We start from the raw sequence: 19,091 nt of genomic DNA, 5'->3' as shown, positions 1-19,091 counted from the left end.
AGAAGGAAGAGGAGGAGGAGGAGGGTAAAAGGGTAATCCCTACCCTTAAAGGGTAATTTGGACATTTAAGATTTTTCTAATCCATGATATCATCACTAAACGGTGACTGACTAATGGATAGGACCTACTTGAAAGAAATCGTAAAATGTAGATGGTGTTCAAGTAAGTTTTTGAAAGATTGGGGTTATTAAGAAAACAGACAATAGTCTAAGGGGTGTACAAGTAATTTTCCCCAAAAGCCACATATAGAGTCGTTACTCTCCATGTACGTAGAGTGAATCAAACTCATATGCTAAGGGATGGCAATATCATAGGTACATCATCGATAGCCACACGCCACTATTGGTCAACTTTCCCCCCCAATCTGACTCCCTTTTCTGTTTAGCACTTTGGTCATGACATTGTAAGGTTAGAATGGGATTTAGAATAACAAAATAATAGGAGAAAAAAAAAATGATGTTTGATCGTGTGGCTCTTTCGTCAAACACAGGAGCGTGCAAAATTACCGCTTAATCCCTCTTGAATAAAAAATCTCATTCGTGTTTGATGCTCTTGTGCAAGTTTTTATTGCCCCCATGCTAGTGCGGGGAGAGACACGCCAAGTCAGCCCAACAAAAATTTAGAAGAAAAAAATCTCTACATTGCCGACTTAAGATATGTCCTCGAACATGACTTTCTTATTTATTTTCTCTCTCTCTCTCTCTAAAATGGGCCTCTATGTATGCTATCATTCTGTACGCCACTGCTGATGTGGTGTGAGAGACTGCTCCTACACTGGAAGCCTAGAGAACTCTCTCCATAAGAATATCCACCGTATATTGCCATGGGCTGAAAACTCCAAAACATTTGAAATCTATTATTAAATTTCACTACCAGAAATAAATTGGTTTTAAGAAGAAAAATAAAGATATTCTTAAAAAGTATGATTATTAAATTTAATAAAGTTTAATTTAGTTACACAATCATCTTTATAAAAGTTTTCTTTTGCCTATTAAAATTGATTTCACTTCTCTTTCTTTCCCTTTAGTTGCAACTAGATGCAAGGGTAGGGTTTTTCTTTTTTACCTTTTTTTTTTTTTTGGGGGGGGGAGGGTGGGGGGAGGGGGGTGGTTGGGACAGGGCGAGTGGGTTTTAGAATCCCCTATAAAATGTTACACTCACAAATAATGTGAACCTCTTTGAGCATTACAAACAAATCAATAATTAGAAGAATAGTGTTTTATTTTTCATTCCTTTAACTCAATTCCATTATGGATATGTTGTGAAGTAACTGGTTTTTTTTTTTTTTTTTTTTTTTTGGGGGGGGGGGAAGAGGATGGTTCATATTTATTCTCCAGTAAACCTAAAAAAATCCCACACATTGTGAAAAAAAATCTACAAAATGGTTCTACATTTCTATCTTTAGTGTTGAACAGTGATGGCCACTGAGAGGGGGGGTGAATCAGTGGACTATAAAAATCTTTCCCTCCAACAGGTTCACTCCCAATTCACCTGTTGAGATCTTTAACACTCACCACAACCACCCACACAGTCTTCTCAAAAGGCAAACAGGCACACAACCACACTCTAACTAGCAATCCTGACATAGTCACATACAACCACAATCACTGATACTGTTGCCAAGAGCTACTAAACAAAGTGCTGCCAAGAGCTGCTATGTCAACTGTTGGAGATCCCTCACTCAAGCACACTGACTCAATCACAACTGGGGGATCTGAATATAAACCACAAAGTCGTATACACACCCCAGCCAGACTCAAAGTCTCTACCAGGTGTGTACACCCATCCTGCAGAAATGCACTTCTAACCAAAGCAAACAAGCATCCACAACACAGAGAAATACGTGCTTCGGCAAGTTGCCTACATGCACGGAGTAATGGTCACTTGGACCTCAGCATCTACTCATCACTAATTTTCCCAGCATAAAACTAAGAGGCCGCACCCACGGCAGATGATGTTTTAGTCACACCTATGACTCAGGACATCTGACCTGCTTCTATCCCTAAGTATAGAGACAAGGGTGTTACCCCCAATGGTTTTTCCAGCACCCACTGGTAACCAGCACTATGTCCAGATGCAACTGGACAACTCAATAAAAATAATTGGGCTTATACAAATGCCCTACAATGAAATCCACATAGCATAGGTCTATGACAGTATAACCTAGCTAGCATATGCAATGGAAATATAGTATATCAAACACAACAGGCAATAAAGTGTAGAAAATCTCACAACCATGCACTGTCTTTGATCACTGATGTCCGGTGATGGAGTCTGGCAACTCTGGTGGCTCACTGGAATCTTCAATTTCTCCCAATTTGATGGAGAACTGGAATCTTCAAGTGTGCTTTGTCACTGGAGTCCTGGAGTGGTTCCTGACAGTGTGGAAAACCACTGGCAGTGTGGGAAACCACTGTTTTCTTCCTTTTCTTTCTTTTCCTTTCCTTTCCTTTCTCTTATTTTCTTTTCCTTTTTCTCTTTCTTTTCTTTTCTTTTCCCTTTCCTTTCTTCTTTGTTTCCTCCACCGAATCTGAGATGGGGCTTGAGATGAGGCTTCAAACTTCTTTTGTTTCTCTTCTTCTTTCTTTTTTCCTTCCTTCCTTCTTCTTCCTTTCTCCTTCTTCTTTCTTCTTCCTTTTCTCTTTTCCCTCTTCCTTCTTGGCTACAACCACCTAAAGAAGTTCTGGTTCTATGATTTCAGAATATCAATGGCATCAAGGAAGGGCTGGAGACATGAGATAGAGAAGGAGACTCAAATCATAGATGCATACAACACCTCTTAGGGCTTAGGGCTGCAACCCCTTTTTTTCTTCGTCCTTCCTTCTCTTTTCCTCTCCTTTTCCTTCTCCCTTTTTCTTCTATATTTTTCTCCATGATTCTGTAGCTTCTTTTTCATTTGGAGAAGAAGAAGAACCATTTCTCTCTTCTTTCTACAAAAGATCAAGTAAAAGACTAAATAACCCTTTTTAGATGGACTAATGAAATTTACATAAAAAGAATCTTCAATCAAGCATTGATTAAAGTACTTCTCTTAAGATAGAGAGAGATTGGCACAGTTTCCAAAGTGCTTTTTGAAGAACCAATCAAAAGCTTTTAAATGGAATCAAAGACTTTTTGAAAAACTTTTTAACTCATCCATTCACAGCCTTCACGTGGGAGAGTAATGATTTTCTTTTTTTGAAAATCTCTTCAACTTTGATAATTTCAAAAAGAGCCTCTCTAACCTCACTTATTTATGTCATCATAGACATTAATTAAATTTATTTGCATTTAAACCCCTGAGACCAAAAAGTGATCTTAAGTTGCTAACCGAGAGCAAAATTTGAAATCCAACTTTCTAGATTTGCTTTTAATTTGCGCATCCAAACGGAAAAAATCATAACTCCCTCATTTGATGTCGGATTGACGAACCGTTTAAACCGATGAAAAGAGGACTCGACGAACTAAAATATTCATGTAGAATACTCTACCCAGTTCTATTAATATACCCTCCAAAAATATTGACGAATACGCTGTTAGTGCGAAAACCTATAAAATCAACATTCTTAATGCACCTAGCCTTCACCCAAGGCTGTATAAGGCATCCAAACACTGCAATGAACAATCTCATGCTGCCACATAATCCCCGGATGCTTCAGTATCATTGCCAACATACCACGACACTGTCAAATGACCAAAATGCCCCTGGATGACTCCCAAACACTATGGGACCTTTGTATACACTGTCATACTCCTGTGATGATATCACTGCCGTAGTGAACACTGTAAGAACTACTAGGGATGGTGAGGACACAATCCAGCCACTGCCTGCACTGCCATAAGCATGTCTACTCAACTAGAATGCTGCTTGACTGGCCTGAGCGTTGTAATTGCACCAAGATGCATTGTGTTGACCACAACAACACACATGCACTGTGTTGACAACAATGACAACCAACACACAATCATTGCCATCTGCACTGTGTGTTCAACATTTAGTACCCATTAAATAGTTTTTCTGATGTACTGTAGGGAGTACAAGAGAGAAAAAAAGTATAAAATTCCTGAATTGTAGATTGGGCAAGTCAGAATTTAGCATTTTGTGAACCTACCAACCTTATCCCTAATGGCCAACACAGTAAACCTGGTTTTCCAGGTAAGTGATGTGCTAGAATTCTATGCATCCATGCCCTCCCCCCACACCCCCCTTGAAAATTTAGTAGTCCATTTTCAATACTTGGGCTATGTTATTTTTAAGGTAGAATTCATTGAAAAAAAAAAATTAAGTAAAGTATATATCTTTTTTTACCAATTAAATTTATCTAAAAATTTTCCATTCTATGTGGTATTTATCCATAAACAAACAAAGCCTCCAAAAATTGTTAAAACAAAAGTTATATTATAAGAAGGAGAGGAGGAAAGCCTAGGGATACTCCAGTTCGATGTAGTAATCTAATATAGATTGAAAGTACTAGAAAAAGCTAGAGCATTTCTAAATTAACCATTGGAGAAGTTGTGAGGAAAGACATGTATAGCTTAGGCTTCATACTAGATATGACGTCGAATAGAACAGACTGGAGAGCGAGGATCCATGTGGCCAACCCCATTTAGTTGGGATAAGGGTATTATGTTGTTGTTGTTGTTTTAAAGTCAAAGAAATTGATAGCAGGATTATACTACCAATAGGACTAGTTTAGTTATTTGATCAATAGTAAATGGATTCTTGATTTAAACCACAACACTATTAGAGTAGCAAGTTATGATCAATGACCAACTTGTTATGATTGACCATCAATCTGTTCCCTATATCAAACCAATAACAATGTAATACTGAAACTAGTAAAGCTATATTAGGTAATTGGAAATGTGATTTTACCCAAACAATTAAAAAAACAAGTGATGAGCATATCATGGAGTGAATTGGATTGTGATATTTGAACCATCAGAAACAAAATAAGCTGACAGTTCAAAATCATCTGCTTCCATTTCATTGTTAAAGGAATTAAAGAGTGTCATATGTTCGACTGGAATGTTCAAAACCTTCTGAATTTCCTTCTTCAAGGTGGCAACAGTAATGTTCTCTTCCACCTCCTCGTGGTATTGCCATTTTGTTGGTGTTATAACAGTAAGACAGAGTTTCTGTCCTGGAGGCAAGTGCTTATACCTGAGATTGATCTCTGATCCTTCAACCAGTCCATAAAACTCAACATTGTAATCATCTCTTAACTCCAAACCATTCATCCAGAGAGTTTGCCTAGCCACTTTAGCACCAAATACAGTTTCCATCTTTTTTTTCACTTGAAGGAAAGTTGTGGATGGAAGCACATTGACTAAGTATCCTTGGTTCATTTGGTGATGATCATAGTTAACTTTGATAAGCATTGTTCCCTATGCAAAACCATGAAACCAAGAAAGAATCAGTCAGGCATAAAAAGACACATGCATTATTATTAGCCTAATAGGGCTCTTTTTTTTTTATCTCATAGGAGTACCAAACAGAAAACATTGGAGAGAGAAACGAAAGTTACTTATCAAGAATAATGTGATTCACAACCTTCAAAAGGAAATCAGAAGACACGGATTTTTTTTTTGGGTAGAACAGTAGACAAGGATTTGATTTCTATATGGATTGAAAGAGGAGTGCTTATCATGTTAAAACAAAAATTGAAAAAAAAAGTCATGCAAATGTACCCAAAAAAAAAGGTCATGTTAAAAGAGAGGATGTGTTGTAAATTGTGTGCTTTGCATGAACTAGAGATGGTGGACCTTGGTGCAACGGTAAGGTTGGTCCATTGTGATCAAATGGTCACGGGTTCGAGTCTCTGGAAACAGTCTCTCCGCAAAGCGGGGGTAAGGCTGCGTACATTATGACCCTCCCTAGACTCGACAATGGTGGCGACCTAATGCACTGGGTATGCCCTTTTTAGTGATGGGACATTACGTTGTTGATTCACTTTAGTGATTGGAATTAATTTTATTACATTTAATGATATATGATCATTTAAAGAATGGGTCTTCTTTTCTGGCGCTATGCATAATGAAGTATAACACTTCACTATTTGCCCCATGAGCAGTATTTGGGTTAGTCCATATGATAGAGGACCAGTCAAGTATCTCATTGATACAAATCCAATGAGATAATTAGTCAAGAAAGCAACTAAAATTACAAAAGATGTCATTTCATATTTTATACTACAAAACATGTGATGGTATTTTGGTAATTTTACTAAAATATTGGATCAGAGTTTGAACAACTTTCCTTGCTTACTTTGAATTAAAATTGGCCTTTGAGATCTATGAGGGGTCTTCTATCACATGGACTAACCCATGTACAGTCAAGTAAAAATATACGTGAAGCACATCAATCCGAAAAGGGGAGACTTTCTAGCAGCTAGTAGCGAATGAGCACTACACCAAAGCATCTAAAATAGTTTCATTATTATGATAGCATATGGGACATTTTGGATTGGAAGAAATGTCAATGTGATAGAGGACCCCTCATATAATATATGTTATATAATACATAATATATTATAGGGAGAGGGTCCCTCTGATGCTTGTGTGCAGTTTCGAGCAAAGGAGGGGTATTTCGAGAAAACCAATCAAATAATGGGGGTATTTAGGACATTTTGTAAGGGTGCTACAGTGTTTCAGGTAGGGGCGTATAGTTTTGGTTTTAAGCGAGAGAAACATTAAGCCTATATTATATTATTTGGAATTGCAAAGGGTGGATAGATGCAAAGGGAAAACTTTTGTTATGAAATTTTTATTTTTTTTTGATGAAAAAGGAAGTTTAAATAACTGAGGAAGATAATTTACAGATATATTGTCATGCCATAAGTTCATATAGTTATAGTATTTAAAAGCTATACTAATGAAATTATCAGTTGCATCAGCCAAGTTCAAAATAGTACTTAATCAGATTCCAGGGAATATGAGTTGAAGATGTAGGATGAAAAAAGTCAAAAAGCTCCTTGCTTGAGCAGAAAATTTCTTCAAGTTTTACGTTCTTCTTCACTACAAGATTCTAGCCCTAAAGAATACTAAAATGCTCCGCTTCCTTTGCATCTGATGTAGTTAGACTACCTGCATTTGTTAGAACATCCTGACCAACTAGCAAAATGGAAAAAGTCCAATTGGTTATTCTATGTTCTGGTTCATATATGCTTGCTCAGTGCTCACAGATTAATCCAGGAATTTGTATTTCAAAATTACTAGCCATGGAAGCAATATTGTGGGTGTGTATGATGTGTGGTAAAAATGGTATAGAGGGTGAATTGAAGGGGAGGGAGGGTAGATATTCATGTCTTGAATCCATTTCAGAACATCATTAAAGACCAACATCGAGTCAGGTTTGAAAATCTCTAATATAACCTTGTTTCTTACATGCCAAATAAAATAACAGGTGACCATTAAAACTGAAAAAAAAAAAAACTCAGGTGAAAGATTTTTTATCAAAAGCTTTAAAAGAAAAGACTGATGCCTAGAGATGAATAAATGAAGGCTCGGAGAGGTGCTCGGTTCTCAGTGTGATAGGGTCAGATGCCCAATTAGAAATTTAGAACCACAAAAAACACAGCTCTATCAGGTAGTCCTGGATTGGATTTAGCACCTCAGGTTCACTAACAGTATATCCTTGAAGCCGGGTACAAACAGAACGATTAATCGCCACACCCTCTGGCTCAGACTCAGGCGGAGAGAGCTCAGATAACCATTCCCATAACAAGGAAATCAGAGATCGAGGATCAGACGAAGAAAGCAGTGCTTGAGATAGATCATTCTTGATGTTAGACAGTTAGAGAACTCGGACAAAAGAGAAGTATTTTCAGTGGGGATGGATAGCTTTCGTTTCTTGGTAGCAGGGAGAGAGCTTGGATTCCCAACAAACAGATTCGAGTTGAAGGAATTGGATGCAAACATTTGTGATGCCAACCCAGTACCAGAAAAATGCAGTCCTCACAGTAATGAGCTGTGAATGCTGGATGCAGACATGTTCTGTTGAAAGGAGGATGAGACCAAAAGGGTACTTTGGCACGCAACATCAGGTTGCGAAAGAGGGACAGATGGTGCCATAGAGGGATCCAGAAAAGAGCAGTTTATGTCTTCGGCCACCACCGAGAACAGAGGAGGAGGCGGGATAGAGAAATTCCCTCCAATATCAGGTAGGAATGAAGTGTCAAAAGGCATAGCGCTTCCAAAATCAACCGGTCTTGCAGTAGTTTTCTCAGGTTCTGGAATATCCGAAGCCCTAGAAGACATGGCGGTACGCAGGCAGTCTGGACTCTGGAGAAGAAAGTACCAAAAGGAAAGTTAAGGTTAGAGGAGCCAAAAGATAGAAAGACGCCCAAACACCACAAAGGTGAAGAAGACAGGCGTGGCATACTATAACGCTCTATGCCACCAGGGCCCAAACCAACAGAAAGTTAAAAAAAGGCTAACACCCAAAAAAAAACGTCACCAAAGGAACGGCATAACCAGAAACATAAAAAGGTAGCAGAAGAGCACCAGAATCTGCTCGAAGCCAAAAGTAGAGTGTTGAAGATGAACAGAGAGTCGCCGTCTGATGATGAAGAAGGGAGAAACCTAGAAGAGAAGAATGCAAACGGATGAGAAGGCTAAGAAAGGGAGAGTCAGAAGATTATAATTACCCCCAACAATATACTGTGGGATTTGGATCGTCTATGGCGCAGCTGCCCATCCTGCCTGAGGTGTGTAGATAGGGTTGTAAACGGATCGGATTCGGCTTGGATGGTGTTATATCCGCATCCGCATCCGCATCCGCATCCGATTAGCTATCGGACGGATTTGGATAGTGTTAAATAGATACGGACACGAATACAGATCGGATATTTTATCCGTTTACATGTAAATATAGCTTTTTGGATAACTATAGCCTATCCGTATCCATATCCGTTTAGCTTTCAGACGGATTCAAAAAGTGCTAAAAGGATACAAACACGAATACGAAAATGGATTTCGGCTATTCTTTTACACCCCTATGTGTAGACCCAAGACCACACGTAAAGACCACCTTACCCCTGCCCGAGTGCCTTGCTTGAGAAGGCGATCTTTGCGTGCAACCCTATATCTGTGCAGCACGGGCAGGACGAGCATATTCATTCAACATCTACTCACCTCTTTATAAATTTATTTTATATCGATTTATATTAATGATGAATCATAAATCATACCAAAGGCCTAAATTTATGTTTATGTATCAGTTAAACATAAGGGAAATTTACAAAATACCCCTTGAAAATGGGTCGAAACTCAGATCACCTCCTGTATTAGAGCCCAATACTCAGATTACACCCTACCGTTAGTTAACTGATGAAATCAGCTAATTAAATTTTTTGAAAACCCTAAACTACCCTTGAGAAAAGTATAATTACTATTTTACCCTTAGATCTAAAAACCCAACATGTACTTTTTTTTTTTTTTCTTAATTAAAATAAGGAATCGGAGAGGGAATATTCCCTCTCCTTCCTCCCCAAATTGCTAAACCGGAGTTAGGATTTGAACTTCCCCAATTCTAGCATCATCGATTTTTTAAATTAATTTCAATCCAGCCAGTAGATCTCTTTCTATCTTTCAAGGATTTATTCATCTACTGGGTAAGGCTACTCGATCAAGATTTGAAGCTGGTCTGAGCACTTGATTATGTACTATTAGAAATCTCCAAACAAGGTTTGCAATACTCTGTTTTCAAGGGGTTTTTTCCAGATTGATATCCTCTATCATTTATGATCTGATCAGAAGATCTATCTCAGTTTTTAGGGGATTATTACCCCTTTCTTGAAGGCCACTCAATCCTAGTTTGGTGTCCATCTGAATCCCAGATCTTATTTTATTGCAAAATCACCAAATTCTGGGTTTAGTTACTTCAGATTTGCAGTTTTTGGGCTGCGGTTTATATCAGTTCTCTCTATATCAACCTCAATTTTTTCAACCCAGCTATTGCTGCAGCATTCAAATACCCACGTCTTTGCAAATCTGTGAAATATGAAGGAATGCCAATAACACAGTCCAAGACTGGATTTTCCAGATTTTTCTCTGCCATCTGTTTCAAATGTGAAAAAAGCACTGCCAAAATGTGAACAGGAGTAAACTTCTGAGTCTCTCCCATATATTGCAAATGGATCAGAATTCCACCATCAGCAGCCTCTGAAGTCTCAAAGGGGAAGAAACGGAGTTCATTCTGAACATCAGGCTGCTTGAAGTTCAAACCAATCAACCTCTTCACCTGCGAGATTGTGGATTTTGGATTCATGGTTACAGAAGCAGCTCCAGCAGAGCCCAAGAACCGTTGCTTCTCACCAAATGAGACAACAAATGGTGTTTCACGATTCGAATCCTCGTTAAGCAAAACATCAATGCCCCGCTGCAAAACCGCTGCTTTGCAGCAGCAACGACGCACTTATCATTTCCGACATCAAACCCCAACACACTCATCTTAACTCAGCAGAGCACAAAACTCTCAAATCCTGATTTATTTTTTCTCATCAAAAAAAAAAAAAAACAGTATGATATATTACAAGGGTAAAATAATCATTTTACATTAATAACTAACAGCAAACTAACACCGTTAGTGTAGAGATGATGATCTGAGTATTTTCAAATTTCAAGAGATGATCTGAGTTTCGCCCCATTTTCAAGGGGTGTTTCATAAATTTTCCTAAACATAAAACTGAAGTGTAGAGAGCCCTAGGCACTTGGGCCTAACATAACAGAGAAGTTACATAACAGAGAAGTTATAACTTCCAAATAGCAGCTTACATGGAAGTCAGCAACTTTAAAGAGATTTATCAAAAAAACAAAAAAAAAACCTTGAGAGAGAGAGAGAGATGAGAATTGTGTTGGATGCCGATATTACAACTCAATTTTAACAGGATTGAAAAGTCAACTTCTTTAAGGATCAGTAAGACAACCTAAAATTCTATCCGAGTTTCTGTTGGCGACGTTTCGGAAGAGTTTCACAGACGATAGAATTGAGAATTCTAGTCCATATTCTTTTCTGATTAAGATTTTGGTTTTGGAAATTAGTGGCATCGATTTCGGAAAGCCATGAGTGGAGCTTTGTATATTGATTGTAACTAGGAAACTGAAAATTAATTCCTTGCCTAAAAACGCCTTTCCCAGGAATTTTTTTTCCTGCCCGATATAGTGGTCCAGTTCTTCTCCAAGGGAGATGGAAATGACGTTTTAACTTCCCTTGGGCAGTATGTTCAGGCAGGGGGTTAGATCATCATTTTCACCTCCCTATGAGAAGAACTGAACCACTGTACCGGGCAGAGAACACCAGACTCTTGAATCATGAAGTGAAAGAAGAACATGAGGAGGTTTACAGAGATTGGTGGTCGCAATGAGGATCATGAAGATGAAGTTCATAACAAGGAGAGAGAGAACGATTTTGAGGGGTAAGAATGATAAATATATATTGATGTGAAGTACAGCCATTATAAAACAAGAACACAAATAAAAAGTCTCTTGCTTATAATATACATCTGGCCTATTAGCTCAGTTGGTTAGAGCGTTGTGCTAATAACGCGAAGGTCACAGGTTCGAGACCTGTATAGGCCAATATTTTTAATATTTTGCTAGGGCGCTTATTGATCAATTGATTATTACCGAAATGATTTCAACTGTTTCAAAGAGTGTTATGGAGGTTGGTCGAACAAAAATGAACTCGATGAGATTGAAAAAGAAATACAAATGATCAAAATATAAATCAATCTCTTTATTTCATAGTGATTCAAGGGGAGTTTCATTTGTAGATGAAGTTACATGATACAATATTTATTATTATTACTTTACTCAAAAGTTGTTCAATGAATCTATGGATTTGGAATCATAGGATGAGTAGATGTTATAGATGATGAATCAATCTTTTTTTATTCTACTTTTGTCACTTTACCTTTGGTCTTCATCAGCTCTTAGCTTGACCATGTTGAAAGAATGTCTCTCTCCTTTGCTCGCATTTGTGTTGAGACCTGTATAGGCCAATAATTTTAATATTTTGCTAGGGTGCTTATTGATCAACTAATTATTACCGAAATGATTTCAACTGTTTCAAAGTGTGTTATGGAGGTTGGTCGAACAAAAATGAACTCGATGAGATTGGAAAAGAAATACAAATGATCAAAATATAAATCAATCTCTTTACTCCATAGTGATTCAAGGGGAGTTTCATTTGTAGATGAAGTTACATGATACAATATTTATTATTATTACTTTACTCAAGAGTTGTTCAATGAATCTATTGATTTGGAATCATAGGATGAGTAGATGTTATAGATGATGAATCAATCTTTTTTTATTCTACTTTTGTCACTTTACCTTTGGTCTTCATCAGCTCTTAGCTTGACCATGTTGAAAGAATGTCTCTCTCCTTTGCTCGCATTTGTGTCGAGGTCAAGGCGTCATCCGAGCTTCCGAAATCCATCACAGTGTCCTGAGGGTGGCTGCAGTTTCGTTCAGGAGGTGATCAATGAGTGGGTTCCTCTCATCGAGTCCTTCCGCGCGGCAACCTAATCCCCAAGGAGAGTCGTCGGACTAGGGGTAGGGGAGACAGTATCCTTCTAGTACCAGCTTTGGTTGAGAAGTTCATCACAGATGAGGAAGAAAATGCTACCGTTGGAGCCTCTGGGAATTCTGCAAGTATGGTCCTTGTCAATTTCAGAGCCTGCTTGATGCTTGCCTCTCTAATGTCTCTTCCTCATTGAGAGAAGTTGATTTTTGTTCCAATTCCAAAATGGTTCCTTGGTTAACTTGGATCAGAATCCTAGCATTGTAGACGTTTCTGTGGTTGAATCCGTGGTTAACTTTTAATCCTGTATGAGTAATATGCTCCTGAAAAGCTTTTGGAGTCAAGCCCTTAATGGATCAGCAATCATATCATCTGTAGTAATGTGTTGTATAGAAATTTGTGACTCATGAACTTTCTCTCTATAATGACGTATTTTATGTTAATATGCTTAGACATAAAGTAAACAATACGAAGATAAAATTTCACAACCATTGAGCCTTTTGAGGCAAACTCACAATACCATAAGATTTGTTACGATGTATCTTAATAATGACTAGAACGTAAATGGCTTCACAAAGATTCTTCATATCAAAATAATTAGATAATGACTGATTTGTCTCATGTAGAAAAGCACAATTATTGCTTCAAAAAAGAATATCATCAACGTAAAACACAAGAAAAATAAGTTTACTCCCATCGATTTTATTATAAATGCATTGATCTATCATGTTTTTCTTAAAATCAAAAGAAGCAACAATTTCATCAAATTTTATTTATCATTGTCTAATTTCAAACCATAAATTGTCTTCTTGAGTATACATACAAGGTGTTCGGTGTCCAACTCCTATATAATGCCACACCTGTCATATATATTCATGCAGTCCACTATAATCTGATACAATCCAGACCACAGATCATGGGTCTAGTCTACATGAGGAGGGAGTCCAAGGTGATACCATACAACTCAGGTCCAGAGAAGGCTTGCGTAAACCCAAGTGGTTAGAAGGGTTCATTTAGAAGGATTCTTCCAGCTCAGCTAGGACAGTTGTTGTTGTAACAGAAATTGGTTGTAAGGGTATATATAAAGACCTAACACGTGTAGATGGCTATGAAAAAATACAATACTCCTTAATTCCTTCCTTCTTTTCCCCAATTCTGGAGCTTGCTCTTGTGCTCAAACAGAGAACCCCTTCTTTCTTAATTCTCTCTGTTTTTCCCTGCGTTAGCCCTTAGATTCCAATTCTTGAAGAATTCAGATATTGGTGCTTTCATTGATCCGCAACTTTGCCGTTAACCATGGCAGAAGGTCTTCGATCAAAGGAGAGGTCTGCAAATCTTTCAATGGATGTGATCGTGACTAAATGCTCAGAGCTCATTCTTGAATCAAAGAAAGATGATGAAGAGAGGATCTGTTCTTGGATTCGTCAGGATATGGAAGCCATTAATACGTCCTTTCAGCAACAATTAGTGGAGATGATAGCTTCTAAGTTTGACTGTCCTATGGGTACTTTTCAATCTAGATGATCATCGTCCTCGTCTTCAGCAGTTTCACCGTGCCAACAGAGGTATTAAAGTTGATTTTCCTCGATTTCTTGATGGTGATCCTGTTGACTGGTTGTTTAAAGTCCATCAATTTTTTGATTATCATGATATACCTGAGAATCAGAAAGTTAAACTTGCATCTATTCATTTAGACGGTCCTGCTTGTAGTTGGTTCCAATGGAAATTTCATAATAATCAATGTAATACCTGGACTGAGTTTGTGAATGGGATTCAAATCCGTTTCGGACCTTCAAGATATGAAGATCTTAAGGGGGCCCTATCCAAACTGGTTCAAGAACCACTGTTTTGGATTATCAAGTTAAGTTTGAGTCTCTTTCTAGTCGTATCTATGGCCTCAGTGATGATATGTTAAAGAGTTGTTTCATTTCTGGCCTCAAGCCAATGCTCAGAAGAGAGGTCCTAGCATTACAACCTGATTCTCTGCAACAGGCCCTGGATCTTGCTAGATTGCAGGAGGACAAATTCCTTGATTTCAAACCTTATGCTAAACCTTGGCAGCAGAAACCAATATCTATCAATCCATTGCCTTCAATTTTGGGCCCTAGTCCTACCACCCAAATTTCTAATCAGACTCCCAAACAACCAATAAGGAGGTTATCAGAGGCTGAGCAACAGCAAAGGAGGCAAAAGGGCCTTTGCTTTAATTGTGATGAAAAGTTCCATGTGGGTCACAGGTGTAAAGGTCGGTCCACTCTTTTGCTGTTAGAGGGTGATGAGTTCATGGATGAGGTGTTACCCAATGAAATTGAGGAATCGCAAGAACCTAATTCTGATCCAGAAATCAGTCTACATGCCTTAATGGGCCATCGGTCCCCTAAATCCTTGCGACTCAAAGGTCGGATCAACAACTCCAGTGTTGAGGTGCTAATAGATGGGGGCAGCACGCACAATTTTATTCAAGAACACACTGCTAAATTCTTGGGTTTGGTAGTCACGCCGTCAAGTACCTTCCAAGTTCAAGTAGGCAATGGGGAGCATTTGACTTGTGTTGGTATCTGCAGAAATGTTTCATTTAATTTGAATGAACATTGCTTCACCACAGATTTCTTTGTGCTATCTCTCCATGGTGCAGACCTTATTCTCGGGGTTCAATGGTGGAGACTTTGGGCACCATTGCAACTAATTATAAGGACCTTACTATGAAGTTTATGTCGCAGGTAACTTGGTGGGGATTACAACGGATCGATGCCATACAATTTCACCTTTGACCTGTAATCAACTCACGAAACTTTCTCTCGCTCACCTTGTTGCATCGTGTTTTCCGCTTTGGGGTTATTACACACTTGATGCCACCGCCTCAGCCACTACAGCCCATATTCCTTTACTCATCCAAACTGTTCTTGACACTCACCAGTCTGTATTCGATACTCCAAACATATTACCTCCTCAGAGACTAAATGATCACCGGATCTCACTTGAGTCCCACTCAAAGGCTGTATCTATTAGACCTTATAGATACCCTCACTATCAGAAAGCTGAAATGGAGAAAATGGTGGCTGATATGCTTGCAGATGGGATTATCCAACCGAGTGTCAGTCCCTACAGTAGCCCAGTGCTGTTAGTAAAAAAAAAGATGGCAGTTGGAGATTCTGTGTTGATTACAGAGCTCTGAACAATGTAACAATCAAAGATAAATTTCCTATCCCTACTGTCGATGAGCTAATTGATGAACTACATGATGCAACTTGGTTTTCTAAGCTAGATCTCAGATCGGGTTATCATCAAATACGAATGCATACTGCAGACATTCCTAAAACTGCTTGTCGAACTCATCAAGGCCACTATGAGTTCCTTGTGATGCCATTTGGCCTCACAAATGCCCCAAGTACCTTTCAAGCAACTATGAACAGAATTTTTGAGCCTTATCTTCGTAAATTTGTGATTATATTTTTTGATGATATACTGGTCTATAGCAAGACGGTGGAAGATCATGCAAACCACTTAGCTTTGGTCTTGCAATGCCTACAGCAGAATCAATTTTATGCCAAGCTCTCCAAGTGCAGCTTTGCTCAGTCTTCTATTGGTTACTTGGGCCATATAATCAGTTCTACAGGGTTACAACCAGACCCAGAGAAAATTGATGCCATTGCTAACTGGCCTGCCCCAACTACAGTGAAAAGGCTGCGGGGTTTTTTGGGTCTCACGGGCTATTACCGGAAATTTATACAAGGCTATGCTTCAATTGCTTCTCCTCTTACAGACCTCCTTAAGAAGGATGCTTATAAATGGACCCCAACTGCTGAACAAAGCTTTCAATAGCTGAAGGCTGCATTGTGTTCAACCCCTATTTTGCAACTTCCCAATTTTGCTTCTACTTTCGTTTTGGAGACCGATGCTTCGGGGAGGGCCATTGGAGCAGTATTAATGCAAAATTCTCATCCTGTTGCTTTTTCCAGTAAGAAAATGTCGCCTCAAATGCAAGCGAAATCTACTTATATCAGAGAGCTTTATGCGATTACATGTGCGGTGGCCAAATGGAGACAATATCTTTTAGGTTCTAAGTTCATTATCCGGACTGATCAGCAAAGTCTCGAGGGCTTATGTCCAATCAGTCCAGTCTCCTGAACAGCAAGATTACCTTTGTAAATTGCTTGGTTATTCTTATGAGATATGTTATAAACCAGGCCCCGACAACAAGGCTGCTGATGCACTCTCTAGGAAAGACACAGCTGATTGTCTTCCAGCAACATTCATGGCTCTATCATTACTGCATTTTAAATTCCTTGATGATCTTAAAGCTACCCATCGAACTGATCCCCAGATACAAGAACTCATCACCAAATGCACTTCAGACGCTGCAATTGCTTGGCCTTGGTCTACTCGCAATGAGATGTTATTTTATAAGGGAAAATTATTTGTAGGGGATGATGCGGCCTTACGACACACTCTTCTTTCCGAGTTTCACAGTTCTCCAGCTGGAGGTCATGCTGGTATTTTACGGACTTATCTGAGGATTTCGGCTAATTTCCACTGGAAAGGACTCAAGGAGGATGTTAAGAGGTTTGTGCAACACTGTGTCACCTGCCAGCAGTCCAAAGGACTCAATCACTCTCCTTATGGCCTGTTACAGCCACTTCCAATTCCTGAACAAGCCTTTGAGGATATCAGTATGGATTTTATAACTCATCTTCCCTCCTCTCATGGGTTCTCAGTCATTTTGGTCGTGGTTGATCGATATACAAAGTTTGCCCATTTTGGGGCCTTACCATCGCATTACACTGCTGCTAAGGTGGCAGCCCTGTTCTTGGATATCGTCTGCAAATTACATGGCATGCCAAAGTCCATTGTTAGTGACAGAGATGCTATTTTTTTGAGTAAATTCTGGCAGCAGCTATTTCTTTTGCATGGCACACAGTTGAAACTGTCATCTACTTACCACCCTCAAACTGATGGGCAGACAGAGGTCGTTAATAGATGTCTTGAACAATATCTACGGTGTTTTGTTGCTGCTAAACCACACCTTTGGTTTCAGTTTCTGCCTTTGGCAGAGTATCACCACAATACGGCTTTTCACTCCTCTATTGGAATGACACCGTTTGAAGCCCTCTATGGGAGACCTCCACCATGCATTCCAACTTATTGTCGGGGGACTTCTTCCTTGGAGGCCCTGGACAGGGATCTAATGACTAGGGAGGAAATCAAGGGCCTACTTCGTCGACACTTGCTTGCTGCCCAACAAAGAATGAAGCTCAATGCTGATAAACATAGAACTGAATTACAATTCCAGGTTGATGATTTAGTGCTTTTGAAGCTACAGCCGTATAGGCAGACTTCAGTGGTACGGCGGCTTTCTCAAAAGTTAGCTAAACGGTATTATGGTCCTTTCAAAATTCTGGATAAGATTGGAGCAGTTGCATACAAATTAGAACTTCCCTCTGGTTCCAAGATCCACCCTGTGTTTCATGTCTCTCAACTCAAACCTTTTAAAGGTCAACACTTTATTCAACCTGACTGGCCTGAGGACATTCAGTGTACTACTCCACCTTTGCAGCCAGCGGTGGTTCTTGATTCCCGCAAAATTTTACGACAACGTCGATGGATACCTCAACTTCTTATCCAATGGCAAAGAGTTCCCTTGGAAGAGTCGATGTGGGAGGATGTCTCTGTTTTAAGAGAGTCTTACCCTACCTTTCACCTTGAGGACAAGGTGTTTGCCCGTGGGGGTGGAAATGATACAATCCAGACCACAGATCATGGGTCTAGTCTACATGAGGAGGGAGTCCAAGGTGATACCATACAACTCAGGTCCAGAGAAGGCTTGCGTAAACCCAAGTGGTTAGAAGGGTTCATTTAGAAGGATTCTTCCAGCTCAGCTAGGACAGTTGTTGTTGTAACAGAAATTGGTTGTAAGGGTATATATAAAGACCCAACACGTGTAGATGGCTATGAAAAAATACAATACTCCTTAATTCCTTCCTTCTTTTCCCCAATTCTGGAGCTTGCTCTTGTGCTCGAAACAGGAGAACCCCTTCTTTCTTAATTCTCTCTGTTTTTCCCCTGCGTTAGCCCTTAGATTCTGAATTCTTCAAGAATTCAGTATCATAATCCTATGCACCCATGTCAAACTCCAATCAGGATGAAACTTAATATTTGAATAGTGATCCTTTGGTTTTATATGGCTATAAATTTTCAACCTCATCTGAGCCACCACGTGGTGATTCGGCATAGTCTAATACTATTCTAGAAGCCATAAATTTTCCAAGGTGTTGCGTGTGAAAACCTCCGCCACTCAGTTCGCCCACGGATGAACCTACAAAATCGAGTTAGCACAAGAGAGCCGGTGTGATTCTGGCCAAGAACTCTCTGATGCTTAAGTTAGGTTTCCAAAGCAACAACGGTTCAACTTAGTGAAAAGTGAGCTAAGCGTTTGAGCTCCATACGTGAGTATTTATAGAGTGAGAATAAGGCGACGGAGAAGAGTCCTTGTATGGCAAGAGTCTTATTTTTGGTAGGGGTCTTTCTAGCAGAATCGTATTTGGATGTGGACTCCTTTCTTGGTAAGAGTCCTTATCCGCGCATAATA

At 39.2% G+C, this 19,091-nt stretch overlaps 1 protein-coding gene and 1 non-coding gene across 2 annotated transcripts; both read left to right on the top strand.

Annotated features, from left to right (window-relative positions):
- Positions 1-11,485: 11,485 nt before the first annotated feature.
- Positions 11,486-11,559, top strand: TRNAI-AAU. The gene has a single exon. It is a non-coding gene; the product is annotated as a tRNA-Ile (tRNA).
- A 2,242-nt stretch (positions 11,560-13,801) lies between these two features.
- LOC122643324 lies at positions 13,802-16,327 on the top strand. Its single transcript, XM_043836956.1, has 5 exons — positions 13,802-13,916; positions 14,026-14,119; positions 14,389-14,929; positions 15,423-15,625; positions 15,673-16,327. The coding sequence occupies exons 1-5, from the start codon at positions 13,802-13,804 to the stop codon at positions 16,325-16,327; spliced, it is 1,608 nt and encodes a 535-aa protein (XP_043692891.1).
- Positions 16,328-19,091: the final 2,764 nt, after the last annotated feature.

This window comes from Telopea speciosissima, chromosome 10, assembly GCF_018873765.1.
Source record: "Telopea speciosissima isolate NSW1024214 ecotype Mountain lineage chromosome 10, Tspe_v1, whole genome shotgun sequence".
NCBI classification, from domain to species: Eukaryota; Viridiplantae; Streptophyta; class Magnoliopsida; order Proteales; family Proteaceae; genus Telopea; species Telopea speciosissima.
The sequence above is the reverse complement of the archived record's forward strand: the minus strand, read 5'-3'. Positions and strand labels throughout refer to the sequence as shown.